General features: G+C 35.8%; 1 protein-coding gene across 1 annotated transcript in view; it reads right to left on the minus strand.

Annotated features, from left to right (window-relative positions):
* The window catches only part of LOC149799979 (5'-nucleotidase domain-containing protein 3-like), a 98,611-nt gene that overhangs the window by 47,150 nt on the left and 27,631 nt on the right, over positions 1–23,830 (minus strand). The window contains exons 8-11 of the mRNA XM_089959505.1: positions 14,986–15,046; positions 10,460–10,562; positions 5,909–6,010; positions 4,051–4,135 (exon numbers count right to left, since the gene is read on the minus strand). Of these exons, the coding sequence (XP_089815631.1) occupies positions 4,051–4,135; positions 5,909–6,010; positions 10,460–10,562; positions 14,986–15,046 (351 nt within the window). The remainder of the gene's footprint in view (positions 1–4,050; positions 4,136–5,908; positions 6,011–10,459; positions 10,563–14,985; positions 15,047–23,830) is intronic.

Raw genomic sequence — 23,830 nt, forward strand, 5'->3', positions numbered from 1 at the left:
AATCTGAAGTAAAAGTTATTTGTACGTTGAAAGCATGACTTGTGTTGATTGTTAATTATTCTTGCTGTAGTCATTCAAACAAATAGGCATACAAGTGTTAATTATTGGGAATTACAATTCATAAAGGTACATGGAAATGCATATGAGAAAACTGTAGCAGTATGAAATTTGTACAGACACCTTTCATAGACCCTGAAATGTAGTGAACCATACATATGCTTCATCTTTCTTAACCTATTTTTGCTGTTAATTTTTCCCATTGAATTCAGATACATAATGATCTGTGACAAAACCATTGAATAGTTTAAAGACGTATGCAATTTTTGCAATGGAATTACATGCATTAGGGATTATTTGCATGCCACAAAGGTATGGTATCAGACAGTAAGTAAATGAGGTTAATACTCTGTTCATGTGATATTTTAGACACTTAAGCCGGCAGTCTTTTTAGCTGCACCATTGACATAATAGGGAAACATTGAATAGGATGCCAAAACCCAGGCAAGACATTTTTCACATATGGCCAGTATACATAAAATACACTTACTCAACAAACAAGAAAATATTCAATGGATTTGGGCATTACATAAAGATCAAAGAGAAAATGTATGCACTCCTGAAAATTGAAGGATGATCAATAATAATAACAATAATAATAATAATGAGGACTTTGTATAGCACCTTATCTTTAGAAGCTCTAAGCACTTTGCAACATTAGACAACACCTATAACATAAAAAAACATACATAATGATATGATTACAAAAAACAAACACCATGAAATTAGAAAACATAAAAAACATGCTGAAAATATTTAAGGTAGGAAACAGTATTAGGTCTTTAAGTTTGTTCTTGCAGTCGAAATAAGTGAGTTTTGAGAGCACTCTTGAATGGGATCACTGTGTTTTTGTGTCTAAGTTCAGTGGGCAATTCATTCCACCTTGCTGGGCTCTGGTATGCAAAGAACGTTGTCCATATCACTTCGTTTTTATAGTGGGAATAATGAGTATACAATTGTCAAAAGAGGAGCATAAGTATCTTGCTGGTGTGTACACATGGGTGAGGTCAGATAGGTATGTTGGACTGGAGTCCATCAGTGAAACGTAGCAGAGAGAACAAATTTTGTGTTTGATTCTGGATCAAATGGATACCCAGTGTGGGGTACAAAGCAGCAGGAAGGTGTGCTCTGATCGTGGTATTCTAAGTATGATCCGAGCAGCTGTGTTTTGAACTTTTTGAAGTTTCTGGAGTAGATATTGAGATGAACCAGACATAATTGAGTTACAATAGTCCAGTCTTGAAAGTACTAATGAACACACAAGTGTTTTAGTGGCATCAACTGAAAGATATTTGCGAATTGAGCAGATGCGTCTCAGCTCAAGATATGCAGCCTTGCATATGTTCATGACATGTTGGTGCAATGTGAGAGTACTGTCCAGATTAACACCTAGGTTTCGTACTGATTCTGTGAATTTATTGTTGGTGTTGCTGATATTTATTGTTTGAGGTAAAGAATGTGAATGAGAAAGTCTTTGGGGTGAATATGTATACTTTTATATCAGTCTTCCAATCTGACAAGTCCCATCTTCATTCAGGACCTACCAACTATACCTTGGGATAAATATATATACTTTTATATCTATCTTCCAATCTGACAAGTACCATCTTCATTCAGGACCTACCAACTAGACCTTACGATGAATATATATACTTTTATATCAATCTTCCAATCTGACAAGTCCCATCTTCATTCAGGACCTACCAACTATACCTTGGGATAAATATATATACTTTTATATCTATCTTCCAATCTGACAAGTACCATCTTCATTCAGGACCTACCAACTATACCTTGGGATGAGTATATATACTTTTATATCAATCTTCCAATCTGACAAGTACCATCTTCATTCAGGACCTACCAACTATACCTTGGGATGAGTATATATACTTTTATATCTATCTTCCAATCTGACAAGTACCATCTTCATTCAGGACCTACCAACTATACCTTGGGATGAGTATATATACTTTTATATCAATCTTCCAATCTGACAAGTACCATCTTCATTCAGGACCTACCAACTAGACCTTGGGATGAATATATATACTTTTATATCAATCTTCCAATCTGACAAGTCCCATCTTCATTCAGGACCTACCAACTAGACCTTGGGATGAATATATATACTTTTATATCTATCTTCCAAGAACATCATAAGGCGCAGCAATAGAAACAACTTGTGCTAACAGATGAATGGACAATAAACAACATGTCATCCCAAAAGCTCTTCTTGTCACAGAAAGAGTGACCAGGCTTCTGAATGAGATTTATATTTCTCACCCATACGACTGAGAAATCTAGCTGTTTTGCTAACCTAACCTTTCTTTTATCAGTCTGGTTGTTTCAGACAGGTTGTCTTAGTCAAGGTGTTCATGTGTTAAGAACTACTTTATAATAAAAAACACCTTGTTGTTTTCTGTTGTGTCTGAAGTAGTTGTTCTAAATTCAAACTACAACACCACCAAAAGACCCATACAGAAACTTAAGGTCTTTCCACATTCGAGAAAACTGTATCAAAACATGTTTATGTGAGACATTCACATGCACATGAAGTCAATATATTTAGTGTTATGCTAGAAACTAGTTCACTCCACGCAGCATGGTCAATATAATCCTATCTGTAGGCCTAACAATGTATATTTTCAGATCAGCGTTATTAAATGTAGCTAAAAGTACCTAACTTGTTTTAAATACTTCGCATGAAACAAATTATATATAGATAGCAAAATTTAATCACACTGATCTAACACTTGACTGAGCTACAGAAAGGATAAAATTCAGGATGCTGTGTAAAACAAACTATAACAGAAAACACTGATCCATACACACAGACTATACACATCACTGACAACAAAGTGAAAAATACAAACTCTCTCAAGAGGTACCATAAAGATGGCAACAACTTGAAATGTGTTTTATCAACCCTGCATTCTTCAAACTTTGCGAACACCACCAAACAGCCCAGGTGAACCAAATATTGTAAACAAATGAAAATTCCTGCACTTACCAATCAGAGTGGTTCATTCATCAGTCCACATGATATTCCACAAGAAGATTTCCATGTAGTGTATCATGCACTAGTAAAAGCAACACTTCCCAGATTGCCAAGAACGAAAATATTACTTCCAAGAATATCATGAATTAGAAATCTCTGTCACTATACACTTTGAAACTTTTTGTCAGTTTGTACCCAGCAATGTATTGTACCACTGCCTACCATAGAACTTTTTCCAAATTAAAATGGATGAAAGCTAAAAGTCCTCTGAGTAAAAGATATTAATTACTTATTTTCATATGACATCCATTGATTAAATGTAGTAATACAGTCAAAATAACAAATGGTTATGTTTCTATTTTCTCGTGGACAGAACTTGTTTACTTAGGGTTGACAGGTTGCCCCTCTGCACTAATTAACATTTTCATATAAATGAGCCATACTGTATTTTGAACAACAATAGCATGTGGTTCGAGACACTCATTGCATAATACTTCCAACACATAACAATTATGTCTTTTTCTTTATTTTTTTCCTTTTCTAAGAACGGCATATATATCTAGATTCTAATTAGATAATTATTCAGATTTTCATAAAAGAGTACAAACCTTATGACCTTTATATAAAGTGAGAAGCAATAATAGTGACTGCTGAAAGCTGTGTTTTGAATCTGTCAAATAAAATGCAAAAGTGCAGGGAATTTTAAAATGAAAAAAGTAATCTATGAAAGTGTTTGTCCCAAGACAAGGAAATCTAACTGAGAAATGAGAGAAAAATAACTCACTGTCATTATGTACTAATGTTGGATTGAGAAATTCCACCCTAAGGACCCAAATTTGCTGACATGAATTCATGAGTTTTGCCCACAAATTCTGACCCTCAAATCTGATATTGCCATCCCATAAAAGCATGATGGATTCAATTAGTTTGAATTTCTACTCAATGCAGACTCAACAAAACCTTGCATTGATTGATTATCATTTAGATGTTACCTGCATGTAGACCTTGCCCCGCATGAGGTTTCTAACTCGATCCCAAGTTTCTTCTTTTGTAGCAGGGTCATACAACCTAAAGGGCCTAAAATAAAATGGAATTTTTTTAACCTTTAAAACTGGCTACTGATAAGCAAATTTTGATTCCTGATATTGTTTAACTTCCCTAATGTGGCTCATCCATAAAACAGTTTGCAGACGAAATTACAGGAGTTTTAACAAAGGCTGTTCTGACACTAATCAAATCTCTTTATATTAATCATCTCTATAAAAAAATCTTTTAATAAAATATGGTTTCAAATGTCATTCAGAACATCCTCATCTCCTTCTAATGTGAGTTGAATAACTCTCACTCTCTGAGTGACATTGGGGGCCCGGAGTGGCCAAGTGGTCTAAAGCGCTTTCTGTTACAGATCACTGCCATCTCACCTCTGTCTGCGTGGGTTTGAGTATCTGGTTCAGCCAATGTGGGTATGTGAGAAAGCTTACCAGTAGCTTCTAGTGGGTCAGTGGTTCTTTCCAAGGGTTTTCCCAGGTTCTTCCTCCACCATTAATACTGGCTGCCATGTATAGCCTATCGTGTGCTGAAAAATGGTATTAAACCCTACAACAACAGCAACTGAGAGACATGAAATAACCATAGCAATACTTCCCTTGACTGTAAGTTTTTGGTGGATGAACATCTGGCTAGTTTGGTTTGGTTTAGTGGGTTTAACATAATTTTTCAGCAAATGGTATAATATACATGGTGGCCAGAATATATAATAAAGGAATCTGGAAAAACCACCAACCCAAGGGAAGTTACTAGAAAGCCTTCCCACATACCCACGTTGAACAAGGCCAAAGTCAAACCCATGCAGATAGAAGTGAAATGTCAGTGATCTGTAGAGGCAAGCTAGATGTGTGACATACATATTCTTATAAAATGAAGGAATTAGAACAAAACAGTTGATAATGTTTTAAAAATCAATTAAATACATGCCATTTCACTTTTTATCTTACATTAACTGTTCATGATTACATGTCATCTAGTCAATGAGACATCAATGAAGTTATCATGATGTAATAATAATAACCGTGGGCCTGATACCAGTTCAGAATGGTGATTATTTACTTCTGATGTTTATACAATACCATGTCATGTAAAAGGCTGAGATGTTCCTACATGTATCAACCGCATGTCCCTTTTTTCAGGGAAATTTATTCTGGCAATTTCTGCAAAGTACAGATATTCCGCATAATCAGGGACCATGTTATCCTTAGGTGCTTTATAATCAATTCCATGACTATACCTGTGTAATATCAATAATCATTTTATACTTGGGTACATTATAATGGGATCTATGGCCATAATGGTTTTATATCAGGATCCAAGTTATATTCAGGTGCTTTATAATGGGATCCATGATCAAACCTGAGCAGTAACAGTGCCATGTTACACTACGGCATATCAGAGTAAGGGAGCACCGTCACCAGTCACAATTTGTAATGCATTCTGGGTACAGCCAGAATATAAATGTGTAATCAACATCAATGTCCATCCACAATTCCTGAAAACTGACCTTAACATAAAACATAACCATGGCATGATGGATGGATATGCTTACAGACTGACAATGTAAGGACAGTCAAGGATAATACTCTTTGCCCTATCACTGTCATGGTGGGGCATAAAAAGAATGGAGAATCTAATACCCAATATTCACAGCCATGAAAAACAAAATTAATCTTTTGCATTCTGGTGTGCAGTTGCTGTTTACACAGTACAAACTTTAAAATTCTAGAAAAATGTTTGTACGTTCCAATAATGTCCAAGCTTCTAAAACATTTCCTTAAAATCAAAAACTGTCAAACAAACCTGGTGTCTTGATTGAAGAATTTGGGTTTCCTTGCTCTGCATACAATAACATCAAACAGTTCTGCCCAATTGTCTCCTAACATGTAGCGCATACCAGCTTCACTGAAATGAGACAGATTTGGGTTTCTTTTACAAGAATAGCAATATGCAGACATGATTTTGGTATTCCACAAAAAAAGCTGAAAATGTGAAAGGGGAGATATGGGGTCCTCCCCCAACAGGGTCTTGAGGGGCAGCGCCCTTGATCTGGGGGTCTAGAGGGTCAAAGGCTCCCGGCCAAAAATGCATTTCACAATCATAAAAAGTGCTCCTGGTGCAACTTATGATCATAATATATAATAAAATAATCATTTGAAAAACTAACAAACTTACCAAAAATTTTCAACTTGAATGATTTCACAATATTTATTGTCACATGAATTTGTTCTCCAATACTATTGATGCTTGAGTTATTTCATGTGCATGTCAGTATTCACATCGTAATTAAGTCACAATAATTTTTGCAGCAAATATATTATACTCCTCTCTTTTCATAACAAATCTATAAAATAGGCATCCAAGTACATCAACTATATACAAATAATCCCATACATTCACTTGTCTTTTTCTCCAATGGACACAACATATTGACATGCCAGTCTAGCTCTTTTGCGGCTTTCTTTAGCCTTCCTTTTTGGCTCAATATGCAATCGTTTCTTTTCCTTCTCAATGAGAGCTGGTACTTGTACTGTCGACATACAGTACGCATATTCTGACAGTGAGCTACATCTGTTCTACCATGCAAGAAATCTTTCTTTTTATAGTAATTAATTGCACTTTTCCAGATGCCTTCTGAGCTTAAATTTTTCTGTATGCAGCTTCTTTTGTAGATGCTGCTCCAAACACTTCCAACCGCGATTACCGTAGAGCAGAGGTCACAAAATGCCAGTCCTCCAGTATTCAGTTTTCTTATAAACTGACCAACTAAATTTCCATAGACTTTTTGCTCCAGCCATTCCTATTTCCATGTTTTTGAAACCTTTAAAACTTCTTGTGTCATGGTCTCTCTCGACAACTCGGGATGCCATTTTTTGCAAGCACACTTCTTTCCATTGCCATCAGTTTCCACTACATGAAGATTCATTGGATGAATTTAAACTTTTGACTCAGAATACTCTTTATACGAGTCGTGAGCTAACTAATATTAGAAACGAATACATTAAAAGGATCACTGCAGAATGGGACCAAACAGAACATTTTTAAAAAAGCGAATTGAAGATGATAAAATCAGATTCAAGTCAGGAGAAAAGCAGAATTTCGCTTTAAAATGGAGAAAAATCATGTCTGAATGTGTACATAAAATACCGCTGAACTACCTGTACTCTCAGAAATTTGTCACATGCAGGCAAGGACTCAAAACAGAGCTGGCATTCTATTACATTTTTCCAGTTTGTAAGTCATGCTCATCATAAATTAACAATAAATACTTGCATTTAAGAAATGTTTAATTAGTCAGAAAAATCAAATAAATTGGCCTGAATATATATCAAGCAAATGACAGTCCATGTAAAATAACCTAATATCTAGATTCCACTAGCCTCAGTTTACAAGTTGCAGTTTGGAAGCTCTTATGTGTGATAAACAACATTTTGAATGAAATTCTTGAAGTGAGCTAATTCTTTTCACTGTTTGTTGTCACTCATTAATACTCAATACAGAAGCATTGTGACACTCATTAAAAGCCAATAAAGTAGAATTGTAACATTAACAGCCAATACATTAATACTGTGCCACTCATTAACAGCTAATACAGTAGAATTGTAATACTGTAATATCATCAATTTTTGTGGGGGACCAATTTTTGTAGATTTATTGTTGCCCTGAAACATAAATTTAAAGCACCAATGAAAAATCTGGTAAATTAAAATTAGCTCTTACATGTGATTGTTTTATTTTTTATTTTAACCTTTTGAAACAAGAATTATAAATCCGTTTTTGTATTGTATCAATGCACACATTCGATAAGGTATCCAAGAGATGTAATTTTACACTCACTGCCTTAAATTGATATGTGAGGTAATTAAAGTAAAAATAGAGAGAAAATAGAGAAAAAGCATAAGCGTTCAAACAACAGTAGTACTGAAAATGAAAGAAAAAATAATACAAAATAACAGTATTTGAAAATTAAATTTAATACTTATTCAAATCGATCCTTCATTTGAGTACAACTGTTGTTAAAACATTTAAATCCTTTTGAAAGCACATTTCATTTTATCCATGCATTTTTAATCCAAAAGAACAACAATCCTGTAAAATACTGTAACTGTTTCTTGAAACACTATTATTAATGAAACACTAAGTATATACACTAATTACTGCAAAGTATTAAAGCTCACCCATCACAGATTATTGGACAAAGCCATTGTATCAACATCGTGTCAATCAAGCCTCATGGTACTCACAAATGCTTCTTAGGTAAATAATCACCAAATTGCTGAATTAAATAAGTCCAGCTTTCTCAAAACCACTGATAATTAGGTCTGATCTTGTACTCATTGTCACATGAGCTGCAATTGTCCATTCAGCGTGAACTGGCTTGACTAATGAGGTTGCTCATCACCAGTAACATCTTTTTCAGTAATGGCTTCTATGATCTCTTTAGCATACCACTTGTGGAAGTGTGACTTTAATTCTACTTCGTACTCTTTCTTTACTGTCAAGTCTAGTGGTCTGTACAAGAGGCAGGTATAAACAAAGGGGTGATTCCACAGTCTTTCAATTTAGTTTGCATCTTTGTACTTTAGTGGGCTTTAAACACATCAAATATTGATGATGCAACTTGATGGACAGTGGTTTAAGTAAGAGATCATTCATATGTACTTTAATAGCCAATTGGCCTACTGTTGTTGGCTGCGTAGGCTTCCTTTGATGTCAAGCATTCAAACGAAAACAGCGAAAGTGGTTAATCTTGACAGGTGTTTTATTTGTGCTCATAGAGATGGAAGTATTGTTTTAGTGTTGTTGGCTGCATTGGCTTCGACTGATGTTATTCACATGGTCGAAAACATGGTGTAAGTATTGAACTTGCAAGGTCTTTGATTTGTGCTCATACAGGTGGTAGTATTAATTTAAACATTAATGTGACCACCATTTGTGTCGGCATAGTTTTATTCTTCTGTATTCTTTGTTTTGGGTATTTGTAGAGGTCAAACTATGAAATTAAATACTTACTAATATGCAAACTTTGACAGGGAAAACCACGAACTTAAGTACCCATAAAAATTACTTTTTTAAAAACAAAAACAACGAAAATTGAGCCTAATGAAAATAAATGATACTACAGTATTCATTAACAGCCAGTAAAGTAGAATTGTAACATTCATTAACAGCCAGTAAAGTAGAATTGTAACATTCATTAACAGCCAGTAAAGTAAAATTGTAACATTCATTAACAGCCAGTAAAGTAGAATTGTAACATTCATTAACAGCCAGTAAAGTAAAATTGTAACATTCATTAACAGCCAGTAAAGTAAAATTGTAACATTCATTAACAGCCAGTAAAGTAGAATTGTAACATTCATTAACAGCCAGTAAAGTAGAATTGTAACATTCATTAACAGCCAGTAAAGTAGAATTGTAACACTCATTAACAGCCAGTAAAGTAGAATTGTAACATTCATTAACAGCCAGTAAAGTAGAATTGTAACATTCATTAACAGCCAGTAAAGTAGAATTGTAACATTCATTAACAGCCAGTAAAGTAAAATTGTAACATTCATTAACAGTCAGTAAAGTAGAATTGTAACATTCATTAACAGCCAGTAAAGTAGAATTGTAACATTCATTAACAGCCAATACATTAGAAATGTGCCACTCATTAACAGCTAGTACAGTACAATTGTAATTTATCTGCCTATTCTTTGCTGTAATTCAACCGTTTTTAACTGTTTCAGATGATATAACTTTTAGACAATACTATGTAATTATTAAACTATGCAATTTTTTTCTCAATACTATTTTCCAAGTTTGAAACGAAAGAAAAATATTCATATATATTTGTATGGGATAGAGAAAACACACACTTGGGATCAAAATCTGTGGACATGAACTTAGAAAGCCTCAAACCAAATATTCAGATCTTCAGGTGGGATTTCAATAACCTGTCCTAATGCTGAAAAGGATTGATTTCTATCAATCATACCTAAAATGTTCCCACCAGTTACCAATTATCCTCTTCAATTGCATTACATCTACACAAATGTGGGGCCCTGAATGGCCGAGTGGTCTAAAGCACTCACCGTTATAGATCATTGCCATCTCATCTCTATCTGCATGAGTTCAAGCCTCGGGTTCAGCCAGTGTGGGCATGTGAGAAAGCTTGCCAATAGCTTCTCGTGGGTCGGTGGTTCTTTCTGGGATTTTCCTGGGTTTTTCCTCCACCGTTTATACTGGCTGCCATGTATAGCCTATCTTGTGCTAAAAAATGGCATTAAACCCTACAACAACAATTTCTACACCAAAAGTGATCTAAAATCAGGTCCAAACAAAAACGGGCAATCTAACCATACTTACACAAATGGAAAACCACTGTTAGTGATGATAAAGAGCTTTTTTCCAGACCCCACTAATCTGTCCATCAGTTTTCTTATCTTGTCATCTTTCACCATGTATGTTTCTGTAAGAAAAAACTATCCATCAAAGCCCCCATTCACTCAGCTAACACAAACCAAATATATTCTGTATGGTTTCAGATGCTGTTCTTTTCAAACACTAACACAAACTATTATATGCTAAATGTTATTCACATAATGTTTATATGGATGCCATTCTATGTACTCTGACACATGAAAGTGTTTGTCAAAAGTGAGGCAGGACATGGAAATCAAATACCATATATACTTGCTTATAAGTCCAGTCAAACTGCAAACAACAGAGATCATCATCTGCTGTAGCATAATGCACCAGAATAACAGGGTCTATGCTGTTTGCTCTACTGATTACTCTTAACAAACTGCACAGACCTAGATCTGCTGGCGCATGATGCGATGGCAGATCTGTGTCTGTGCAGCTTGCAGTTGGACCGTATAAGCAGGTATATACATTATATGTATGACAGTAAATGCACAGCAATGTCGGATTCAATTAAAAAGTAGATCTATTATTATCTTTTATATATATATATATATATATATATATATATATATATATATATATATATATATATATATATATATATATATATATATATATATATATTTCATTGTCTCTTGTCTTTTACATGACTCATTCAAAAATGTGACACACAAGACATTGCCACACAAGAGTCCATATTAACATGTAGTTTACAAGATTTGTGTAGTCATGTGACTAGAAATGTAAATGGAGAGATCCAGCTCAAATTTTATCAATGCTCTAGTTTCATCTAACTTGTCAGCGGATTAAAGATAAAATGAATGCTATGTTCACGATTTTTGAGAAAATAAATCATATTCCTATCGATCTCATGTAGGCATATCTTGATCAAAGGTCGTTCAAGTTTATTAGGTTGGCTAGTAAGCGGCTACCCTATGCCAACACCAAATGGTGTTGGTGAATTCCAACTTTTCGGTAGGCAATGGACTCTGACCCTACACTCCAACATAAATGCCCAAATATCAAAAATGGGGTGTCAAGGGTCTAAGGAAACTCAGACTACTACCTACATAACCACCCACCTACCCATCTAGCTATGTTACAACCTACCTGCCATGATAGGACATAAAAGACATTCCCAAAAAGAAGATTATTCTGAGATACCACAGTACAGATATCATAATGATTTGAAGAAAAGAAATATTAACTGCTGTTTTTGTATTATTTTATATACCTAATTATAAGTCAAGTCCAACAGCATTAAGGAAATGAATTTCAAGACACAACTATTTCAGCAAAGTATCAAGCATGAAATAAAGGTCTGCAATTGGGCTGTAGAACTTATCAAGGTGCATTCAATAACCAGATTTCATGATTCTGAGTAGAAGAATATACACGAATCATGTAAAAACTCTTGTGGTCATGAGCTAACTCCAAAGTCATAGCCACAGCCAACAAAGGATAAAACAGAGGTAATCAAGGGTTTCTGTTGTTGCAAGGGTATGGTACAAGCAGAGGCGAATATCATCATCAATTTTATGACTTGAGTGTGAACAGTACCTGAGAAATGAACATCAAACACCAAATTAACTGCAAGCTAATGATGTGTAAAATATGGACCATACTGACCTACAATTGAAATGAGGGTGTAGTGCTCATGAAGATGCATCAGCAAACCATGTTTCATGATTCCAGAGAGAGCAGTATGTACACAGCATGCAGTAAATGTATGCATGCAGTAGTTAAGTATAAAAATTAAACTAACCTAGTAAAATGTAGGTCACGGTGCAATTTTTTGAGGATATGGAATCATCCGGTCTAATGATTGAAATATGAAAAGTAAAAACACAAAACTAAACCAAAGTCACTCGAGTATGAAATAGGGGTAACAATGACCTACTTTTAATACGTGGGTGGAGTACTGATCAATATGCATCCTATCAACAAGTTTCATGATTCCTGGCATAATATAATTATACAAGAGGTAAAAAACCTATGTAGCTATGTGTTAAATATACAAACTTAAAGCAATACAATGTGAAATGTTGTTTAAAAAGTCACACTCTTTTGTTACAAGGATGTGGTACTAACAGCGATGCCTAAAATCATCTACTTCAATTATTCAATTATCTTGGCATGAACAATGCTTGACACTGAACCCAAGTCAGTGAAACATGGGTTAGTGACCTCCTTTTGTGATGAAGGTTATGAAGGTGTAATGTTCATCATTATACCTCCCCTCGCAAATTTAATCATTATTGGAATAACAGTATGCAAACAGGGTGCCTAAAACCTATTTGGTTAAAAGCTAAACTCAGAAACTTAACAAACCCAGTGAAATGTAGGCCACATTTTGATATCATTGGTACAGCACTTACCAAGTTATACCATCATCTAGTCTGATGATTGTAAAATGAACAGCAATTGGTAACTACCTCATGCCATGCACTATTTTATTCACCCAATTTGTATATATTCAGTGGCCAGGTATTTGCTAACTAAACAATGGTTTCTCCCGTCCTTAAGCAGTAGCTGAGCCTATCTAAATTGACCAGCCAGTCTATGCAAACTGAATTTTTCTTCATGATGACAGCATTGTTCAGATAAAGGAATATTATGTGAATTGATGTGGAAACATTTCTTATCTCGTTTTTATTCATAACTCATGTTGTCATGCTGACAGTTTGACTTAAAGGTGTCAATATGCGAATTTCGAAAGTGAAGCAGTTTTTATTACTAGGGTAGAGGAATGAAGCTATTTGCTTGATGGAGGTAAAATAAGTTGCTTTATTGCAGCAGGAATGGAAGTCACCTTTTGTGTCGGTTTGATGTGTCTAGTGAGATATCTTTATCAATCTGCATGTGAATTAAAGCAATATCTCAAAAAGAATGTTTGTCGATTGAGAGGAGATACAAGTTACATCTAATTTTCATTAGGATCCAAGGTCATTCAATAATCAAAACTTGTCTGTAAAGCAGGCAAAGTTTCAGTGTTTGTGTCACAAAGAGTAACCATTATAAAATTTTTAAATTTTCTGATATCACATGCTTCTTACATAATCCAATTGTCTTTTGATCTTGGAAAGTTGAGCAACTGGCTAATGAAGCTATTGTTTTTACAGCATGAACAAAACTAAAATCGGCATATATTTTTCAGTTTGTAATAATTTCACTTCAAAAATGTATTAAACCTTTCACCACTTAGTAACTACAAGGGAAAGACTGCCCTTAAACAGTAAGTAACTTTCAAGATCTCAATAAATGTAGGCAACATATATTCAATGATTTGTATAAATTTCATTTCTTGTGACAGGAATACATATTTGGTATCACTGTAAAGAAGAAACAGTCAGGTTTCTGAAAATATTCTCATAAGCAAGTTTAGTCTCACACAGATGATAATACAGGCATTTCAAAAGTTAAGTTTCACTGCATTCTCTATAAAATTTTGGATGTACCTAGGCGACTTCGAAGATTTCCATTTATGGATCAGAGAAAAAAAACTTTCTTGTAAAGAAACTACCTTAAAAGTCTGAATGTATCCAAATAGTATGCAAATGAATCAATGTATGATATAAATATTTACTATAGGGGAATACCAGACATTGACCAATCTGAGAATTTATCGCCAAAACGAGACAGGTATGTGAGACCAGAATACCGGTCTACAGTGTTGAGCGGGAGTTATTGTTCCCGGACAACTTTACCAGTCAGTAGTGTTGAAATGGTTAAAAGTGAGCTGGATACAGTAATATTGTGTGGGACATTTGTGTTTTTAATGTAGCTTTAAAAAAATTTAAGTCATATCACTAAGATATCGGCAGTTTATAGTGATGTCTAGCACTAGGGCATCATGCTGCAGACATGTAGCATGATGTCCCACCCAGTCACATTATCCTGACACCAGGCCTAACACGGAACTCTTAATGCTGAGCACCTAGCGAGGCTGCCAAAATCATTGGTAGAGAACAACAAATACCTGAATTATGATCGTGTTGTTGAGTGGACATAAAATAATTTTGATAACGTAACAATAATAATCATAACATGAAGAACAAAATGACATTGTCAAAAATCAATTTTAAAAGGTGAACCTGTACAATGTCCAGTTTTTCCAATGCCAAAAAGTGGCTGCTATTGACACGTTTAACCACACAACAGAAATTCTAAATTCCAGAAGTGACATATTTGATTCACTTTTAATGCATTATATATCCTCAGATAAGTTCTGGGAAATTATCAGAGTTTTTCAACAAATTCAAGAACTTCTCAATGATAAAAAAAACTTTCTGAAATTCAATGACTTTTTTGCAAGGCAACCCCTAAAACCCAAAGATTTTTCAAAAGCTGCATGAACCATGTATTGGCATCTTCAAATCTTTAAATACAAAAATGTATTCCATAAATCCAACCAACCAATCTAATATTTATCAGCATAAAACAAGAAAGCCTGATCATTTATTCACCAAGATTTTCCATGATCTTTTGATGAAACTCCCCTGAGTCATGCACATTCTGTACAGCAGTCTGAAATTAAAAATATACATTATCATACAATTTTGCATATGTACAACTTCTCTTAAAACATGAGCCCTCCCAAGCATAAAGTTAAGGTTCTATTGGATGTTAATAGTTTAGTTCTCTGAATATGATACATCTAAGGAAATGAGTGCTAAATATATGAATTTTATACCTAAATATTCATCTCTATGGAATTAAATATATGGAATTAGTCTATTATAAAATTAAAATCAGGCTATCATTATGTTTAGATCATCATCCTGGTTATTAAGTCATCAGTCTGACATAGTCTTATGCTTGGAATGCCTCAAACGTGTTCCATTTCAATATAATTAATTGTAAGGCTATTGGATTCCAAACTGCTACGTAACTTTACATAACCTTTTTAAAAAAAAAGGTTCATTGTCAAACTAAAATTTCTTATGGACACACATGTAGCAAACATATACGGTTAATTCATTAATTTTTGTGGTTATAGAGTTTCATGGTTTTGTGAAAAGTTCCAGTTCAATTGGATCTTAAATTCATGGAACTGAGATTGGTTCCAATAATTTCCCTGAAAGGATCACTGCTTTTTGAATTGTTAATTTCATGGTTTATGGCAACCAAACAATCCACAAAAATAGTGAATCAACAGTTCGTATCAAATGATCAGAGAACTTAAGTGTCAGAAACAGAAAGCAAATTTTTAAGTAAATTATGTTTCTCCAAAAGTATTTATCCAATGACATTATGTTAGGAATAATGTCCTGCTACCTCGTGAATCCAGTCCTAGTAAAAGATGAAAATCGTCTTTTCCAGACTATTTCAAATAGACAAAGGGCAAATGACTTGCGCATTTCCTCTCTTTGGTACTACCAGGTGTCACTAGTTCTAATCTGAGTGAGATACTGATGCGGAAGCTAACATGGCAGGGTGGTTGGGAGGGTTTCTAATTATTGTGATTGGGTAAGTTTTCTCAGAAAAACAATTTACTTTAAAATGTACTTTCCCCTTTTGAATACATTCCCCAATCACATTACATCAGAAGAATAAGTAGCATGAGGAGGGCATGCTGACCATCCAACCTCCACCTCAGGTATCCTTTTTGGGAAGAATAGCTGGATTCCCATGTGAATGATAACCCTGATTATGTAAGCAACACAGTCTAGGGTCACTTGATCTTTGACCCTTATCAGGTTTAAGAAGATAAAGTTTAAATCTACTTACCTATAAAATTTCACTGGCAAATCCAGTGAAGCTAAATGGCTGTGTTGATTTGCTCTAATTGGGTCTGGTAGCTGTCCATCCTGCAACCACTGGCCCTACCAGATTCAAGGTTTGTCTCAGCAATGCTAAATCCCTGAGATAAAAACTCTAGAAGGCTGCCTCTGCATGCCAGCCAACAGCTTTTATTATATCTTGGATCGAAACATGTCTGAACATAAAGCTTGCTGAGATAGCGCCAATCTCGTGTGCAAAAAATCTGCATGAGGCAACTCTGATTTTATAAGACCTCAGAGTATGCCTAGCATATAACCCACTTCAGCCATTAAGCATGGGCCTGAGGAATGATATAATGTTCCCATGCTTTCACTGGGAGGAAGAGGCATTTGTGTGTACCAGACTTGAGTCTGTGTATTTCAAGTAGTGCTTAAGAGCATGAACAGGATCTAGCATGACTGCTGCACTTGAACTGTCTACAGAAGAGAGGTAGCTAATGACAACTGTTTGGTATTTGGCAGATGGTAGCCTGTTTTGGGTGAAAAAGCCAGGTGTGCCAAGAGGACCACCAACAATCAAATTTTCTTGAATTGAGCCATGTTAGAACCCAAGGCCGGTTCCATTTCAGAAACAGAGTGATTTTGGTAAATTGAGATCAAAATTGGCGAAAAGATCTGTAAGGTCTTTATCATGTCCAATGTCATGTCTGCTATGATGCCAGAATGTGTCCGATATCTTAGAGTGAAAGCCTTTGATAGTGACAGGGACCAACTGTTTCTCCTCAGCGAACCATAGAAAACAGTTGGCCAATTGAAAGACTGTGGCATTCAAAGGGACAATGACATTGGTCTCGCACAAGTCCTCGAAAACATGCCACTTTCCCTCATAAGCCTTCAGAATGGAAGGCCTTCTTGCTCTCAAGATCTCTCCACAATTGAATGTTTAAATTGTTTGTCTTGCAAGACTCTCCTGGTAAGAGCCAAGCATGAAGAAGAAGACAGTCAGGATGGTTTTTATTTGTAGCTTTTGCAAAGAGGAAAAAGACAGTATTTTGAGCTACCTGATGATTGTGATAATCCTCATGTATTACGACCCTACTATATTCCATTATTAATAAACACCGCTAAATCAACAATTCATTCTTAGCGCTTTGGTTATTCCAATTGAAACCAGACTGTTGGTAAGAATTGACAGAATAGTTTAAATCAGTGAGGCTGTCAGTAGGGAAATGAGGCTCTCTTTAGGGAAATGAAAATCTGTTAATGTGCTATTGAAGCCGTTGTCCATACAGAATTTGTTATAAGGACATGCGATCATACGCATTACTTATTATTCGAACTTACCAATAAAGATAATAGAGGGGTATATCATTGAATAAATTTGCAATAAAACGTTAATTATATCCAAGTCAAAACAGAACAAACATTTAAAAGATAGTATATGTATATATACGAATCAATTTAACGGAGTCAGTGACTTTCAAATTTACAACAGAAAATGACATGGTTTTTATGTTTTAAGTTTGTATGACTATAATGAAACAATAAGACTAGTTGTTCAAAAGTCGGTGGTCTTCACTTTTGCATGTACTGAGATGTAATTTTTATTGTATAATAAAACATCAAACGGCTTCCAAACTCATTTTAAAATGCATGAGGTGTTTTGTTATGGTGACGGACTTTACAAGGAGAACTAATTAACAATAATATTTAAAGGTATGTTCTGTGAAGTCCTTTGTCCATTTGTTAATAAACACCAGTAGATACTGTAATGACAATAAGAGAGCTTATGTATCAATCATTGTATTTTCTCACCAACAACTCATTATTAATTTTTGTAAAAACAAAATGGCAATATGGTATTATCAATCTTTTTTTGATTTTTCCTTACTAAAAAGTCTCTCATAATCATGGATTATATGCATGCACACATCAGTGCCAAGACCAAGGTGAAGCTTGAAACCAAGAAGACATCGTTAGGCATCATCCCAGGTGATATGACAAAGTTATTTCAACCATAAAACATTTCCATTATTTACTCTTTCAAAGCTGAGCCTCGGAAGTTGTGGGAACATTGGATGACGGCAGGCGAGCACAGCTTCACAAACATGGGACATATGTAGCGCACTACATATTCCCAGGTTGTACATTGGGTTAAGGATGCATGGGACAGGGTTCCTTAATTGGCTATTGTGAATGGCTTTGCTAAAGTAGAAATTGTCAGCAGAATAGAGAAGCCAGATGAGGAAGATGAGATGGAGACAGACGATAAAGAGAACAAGTAGAAATTGTCAGCAGAATAGAGAAGCCAGATGAGGAAGATGAGATGGAGACAGACAATAAAGAGAACACTTCCAATGATCTTAGCCCTGAGATAGCCACCATTTTTCATTCCAATATGGAAGATTTCAAGGGATTTTCAGATACTCGAGATGATTATGTGATGTGATTTTGATTTTTAACGTAGCTTTAACAATTTTTCAGCCATATCGCTACAATGTCTGCAATGTGGCAGTTTATAGTGATGGCTAGCACTGGGGCATCATGTTGCAGACATGTAGCATGATGTCCCACCCAGTCACATTATCCTGACACCAGGCAGACCAGTCCTAACACTAACCTCATAATGCTGAACGCCAAGCGAGGCAGCTGTTAGTACCATTTTTTAAGTCTCTGGTATGACTCGGCCGGGGATCGAACCCACGACCTCCCGCATCCGAGGCGGACGCTCTAACCACTAGGCCACCGGAGCGGTCCTGGAGATGATTAAGTGAACTCTTAATCATTATTGTCTTAATTAGAATGTGGAACAGGTCTACTACAGGTAATAAAATGAATTACAAGATCGATGTGCTTTCAGTTATAATTGACATGTTAAATAATATGTATTATAAAACTGTTCATTTGTGTAAATTTGATACAGCATTTCATAGATATGTTAAAGTATAATAGAAAGTATTTTTATTTATTTTTTTGTTTGTAACTTTTGTTTTCTGTCTCTTAACTTTCTTCACATTTCTGATTTCCCTATGGATAGCCTCATTTCCCTATTGTTAGCCTCACTGAGTTTATCTCATCTGTTGAATCTTGCATTCAAGACTGGTTTGAACTGGAATATTCAGGTTAAAGCTTAGACCTTTAATTAATATGTACATAGCATGCACAGCCATGTGGCTCTTGTTGCAATGGATATCATAATTAAAACAAGCATGGACTGTTTATTCAGCTGTGTCAGTTGATAATGGAATATAGCAGTGCCTTGTACAGGAGTAAAATCACAAGCACATTAGCTTCGGTGATGCAGTTTCACAATTGCCGGTAATATGGAACATCATAAAGTGATACCATTAGTATTCATGAAACCAGAAGTTACTAGTGTAAAATACAAAGTCAAGTTATTGACCTGACCAAGTCTTATACTCCGAATCAACTTACAGACAGACGAAGGATGGAAAATTTTCAAAATTAGTGAATTTGACTCGTACTCTGCATCGACTTATAGGCCAGAAAATACGGTACAACAGTAAACAAGAGACCCTACTGATGTACTACTGGCACAAAGAATTTACAGGAATTTAAGATAAGACCACTTCTATTTAACTACTATGCAATGAAACCATCTCCAACATTCTAGCTTGATAAGATTCTTAAATCAACTACTGTGGCAACCATAATGGAAGATTCTTAAATCGGCTACTGTGGCAACCATAATGGATTTAAGATCATTCAGAACAAACAGAACATCATTAGAAGACTTCAGTAAAAATCTGATCATGACGTCACCATCCATTCAGGAGAATCAGTGGTAAGATTTTCACTATGTGGCAGCGATATTTGACTTCAGATCAACACTATCCTCATTCCGGACCAAATAGATATCGTATTTAGTCTTCTGGTGACAGCCTCATTTTTAGAAGGTTAGGAATATTATTAGTTTCAAGATGGCTGCCATGGTGATTATTCTCATTGTCAAATTTCCATTTTAATTTAGCACCAGTACTATTCATCTTAAGTCTTTTAGTGAAAGCACCATGTTGATATGACCATCGATTCAAAAAACGAGTAACAATAACAAGATTTTAAAGAAGTCTGCTGTGGCCGCCATGAATGTCTGAGGAGCATCATTCTCATTTAGGGCCAGACTTCTGGTGAAAATATAATGCTGATATGACTTTCCACCTATGATGACTTGTAATCAAATTTTCATGATGGCTACTGTGGTGGCACGATTGGGTATCAGATCAGCACAAGTCTGATATGACCATCCATTCAGTAGGAGTAGCAATAACAAGATTTTTAAGCTGGCTGCCATGGCAGCATGGATGTCATAGCATCATTCTCATCAAGGTCCAACTAGACCATGGGATGCATGTGAATGAAAAGTTTCATGGGAATCCTCCTAGTAGTGTAGAGGCAGTGATAAGAAAACTGTGCTAATGAACGGACAAACAACATGCTACTACTAATGATCTCCTGGTTTATTACCAGTCGACTTTTAAAAAAAGAATGAAATATATAAATATAGATTAAAATAGTACTCATCAACCCACCCACCATTATCCATAAAATGTTACTGCATAGCACTCTATGAGAAAAACCTAGTTTGGGAGTAAAATAAGTTTCTTTGATAACACTTACCCTATTTTTATGAGTTAAATATTACTAAACTACATTTAGGCCTTTAACGACATAGCCTTAAGTTTCAGTTCCAAATCACATGCAGGTCAACGCTTTTGCTAGATCTTTCAACCTGACGTGATGATATCCAATAAATGCTGTTGTTGTCTTTCCAAGCATGGACAAGAATCTAAACATTACTTTTGGTACAAATGTACAGACTGCTGTTTAAGCTGACTGTTCCTCTTTCCTTCAATGTAGGAGTCAGACAAGAGTGATCTATCTTTGGCAACAGGGATTAATGCTGAATCCTGTCCTTACTTCAGTTCATACTGCAGCAGTAACTGTAGGTAGGTCTGGAGGATGTGATGGTAATGTGATTGGGCAAGTATTGTCAATGAAGAACATTTCACTTTAAAAACTGGTTTCTTCTTCAAACGTTACCCAGCAATAATACCTTAAGGAAATAGGAAAGAGTGGGCATTATGCTGATTATCCTGGAGAAGACTAAAGTAAATGAAGCAGCTTCAAATAGGTGAACAAGATTAATATCTGCATATCTCCAGACATGGCTAACAAAGGAAAATACACCCACCCACCCCCAGCAAATCCAGCAGAAGTTGTGTGGTGCATCATTGTGAAACTGCTGACTAACCCAGGAAGGTAACCTGTCATACTACTCCAATGGCTTCCAACACATCAAACTAAGCCCTTTGGAATAAAATAAGTGTGAGGTAATAAGCTAAAAAGAGTCATTTCTGCTTTCCACTCATTGTCTGTGATAATGCCAGGGAACAGTTTCACTTGCATGCTATACTAGTAGTTACTGCTCTAACCTTATTAGCTGAACTGAAGAAGATATTCATTTGGCCCTGGGTTAGTTCTGTATAAAGTAAGCAATCTTATCCAGGATGCTAGCTGAAATATTGACTTTTCTGTCTTTCAATGGTAGAAATAAACAAGATCTCCCTCTCTGCACCAGCTTGGTTCATGTTTGGTACCACTTCATTACCCTTACCGCATCCCGTAGATGCACAAGGTGAAGGATCAAACAAGGAAAGAGGTCTCTGAATAAATGACAGATTCTAGATGAACTGGGGCCTGTTTTGAGCATTGTGAAATCCAAACATCATGAAGAAACTGCTTATCACTTGGATCAACTAACAAGACAATTATCTCATCAATTCTGCCTTGTGATGCTAGAATGACTAGAAAACACATTCTATACCCAACATGATTCAAAGAGGGTACAGATAAAAGTATGAACTGTCAAATGGTGCTTTCATTGTACATGTAAGAACCAGTGGTCAGTTCCATTTCAGAAACAGGGCCAAAGCTTTCAGTCATGATAGGTCAAGTTCATGAGAAGATGACAGAGGTCTTTGGTTTTGGACTATGTCCTCTCTCTGTGGTGATGAAACATGTCTGAGATTCTACAATGGCAACCTTTTATAGCAATGGGTGCTAACTTCAATCCTCGCAAGAGCCACAGTGTCAAGTTGGCTATTTTTGTTATGAAGGCTTTAAGCATAATGATACATTCCCACATGCACCACTGAAAAAAACACTCTCCACTTACCCTCATATACTTTCTGGGTGATGGGCCTTTCTGCCCGAGTGATTCTGTCCACCACCTTGCCTGTTTTGCCCTTAGGGATTATTTTATATGATCCAGATTTGGAGGTAAAACAGTTCTGGATTCAGATGAAATGCCTGCTGTCAAAGCTGCTAAAGCAAACAAGGAGAGACCACAACCTTCATTGGAATTTCCACTTCTAATTTTAAAGTAGTTTTATCCATGACTTCTCCCACTGGAAGGGAGAAGAAAGAAAACACTCTGCTTCCCTTCCTTTTTTGCAAGGCTTTTGAGATCAGAGGGGTTAGTGAGTGTGTCCAATCAATGGGAAGTTTATTGACTGCTGTGGCTTCTGTACCTGGGAATGGAGACACAAAGGTTAGTGGCTTTGCATTTCACCTCGCTGCAAGTCAAATCCACCTCAGCATGGCTACAGCGGGCACTGATGTGACTGAAGACTGATTAGCTAGAAAAAATTATTCTGTTGGGTCAAGTCTGCCAGTATATTAAGTCTGCCTGGAATATGTCAAACTTGAACATGGATTTGTTATTGATGACACTGCCTGGGAAAAGGCAGAAGTCTGAGGATTTGATCCCCTCCGGCCTTCTGATACAATTTACCACAGTGGAGTTGTCAGAATGTGAATACCCCTTTCAGTCAGCTGCTATTACCATAAATGAAATGCACCCACTATGGCCTTCATCTACTTGAGAGTAATATTCATTAGGTTGTTCTGAGGAGGGCACCAGTTACCAACTTCCTGAAAACAAATGCAGAAAGTGGACATCCCAGTCCACCATGCACGCAGACTGCAATTTCCAGTGCCTGAACCTGCATTGAGACTCCTGCTAAACCCCAAGAGAGGTTATTCCATGTGTCTAGATAAAACTTCATTTATCCCAAAATTGGAACTGCTTCATTAACAAGGCAATGGTCTCCTATACAGCCTGCCCAGAATGATGCAATCTGCAGAGCTGCCAACCATCCAGACTTGCAATTAGTGAAAAGAGGGATAAAAATTAGTGAATTTTGAACACAATTAGTGAAAAATTATACCATGACACTAGCTCCATCCAATTTGTCTTATTTTTCCTTACAATAGGAATTACTCTTTCACTGTCACAGTTGCTGATCTCCATGTGGGAAAGACAAATTATATTCAACAAGAAAACTCACAATCAATGCTTCAGCACTGGTAGCTTGCAGGACTTGAGTAGGTGGCTTAAAGTTCTCCAGAGCTGAAATCTGTTGGGTGCTCTTCATTTTACCAATATCTATGTGCTTATTGCAAGCTGTGTGCTTTATCACATCATTCTGCCACATGCCCACAGGGGCTTGTATCATTGCTTACCATTTATCTGTCATCCATGTATTATACAATAATGTTATTATAT

Source organism: Sinohyriopsis cumingii, chromosome 5 (assembly GCF_028554795.1).
Source record: "Sinohyriopsis cumingii isolate HCF-2022 chromosome 5, ASM2855479v2, whole genome shotgun sequence".
NCBI lineage: Eukaryota > Metazoa > Mollusca > Bivalvia > Unionida > Unionidae > Sinohyriopsis > Sinohyriopsis cumingii.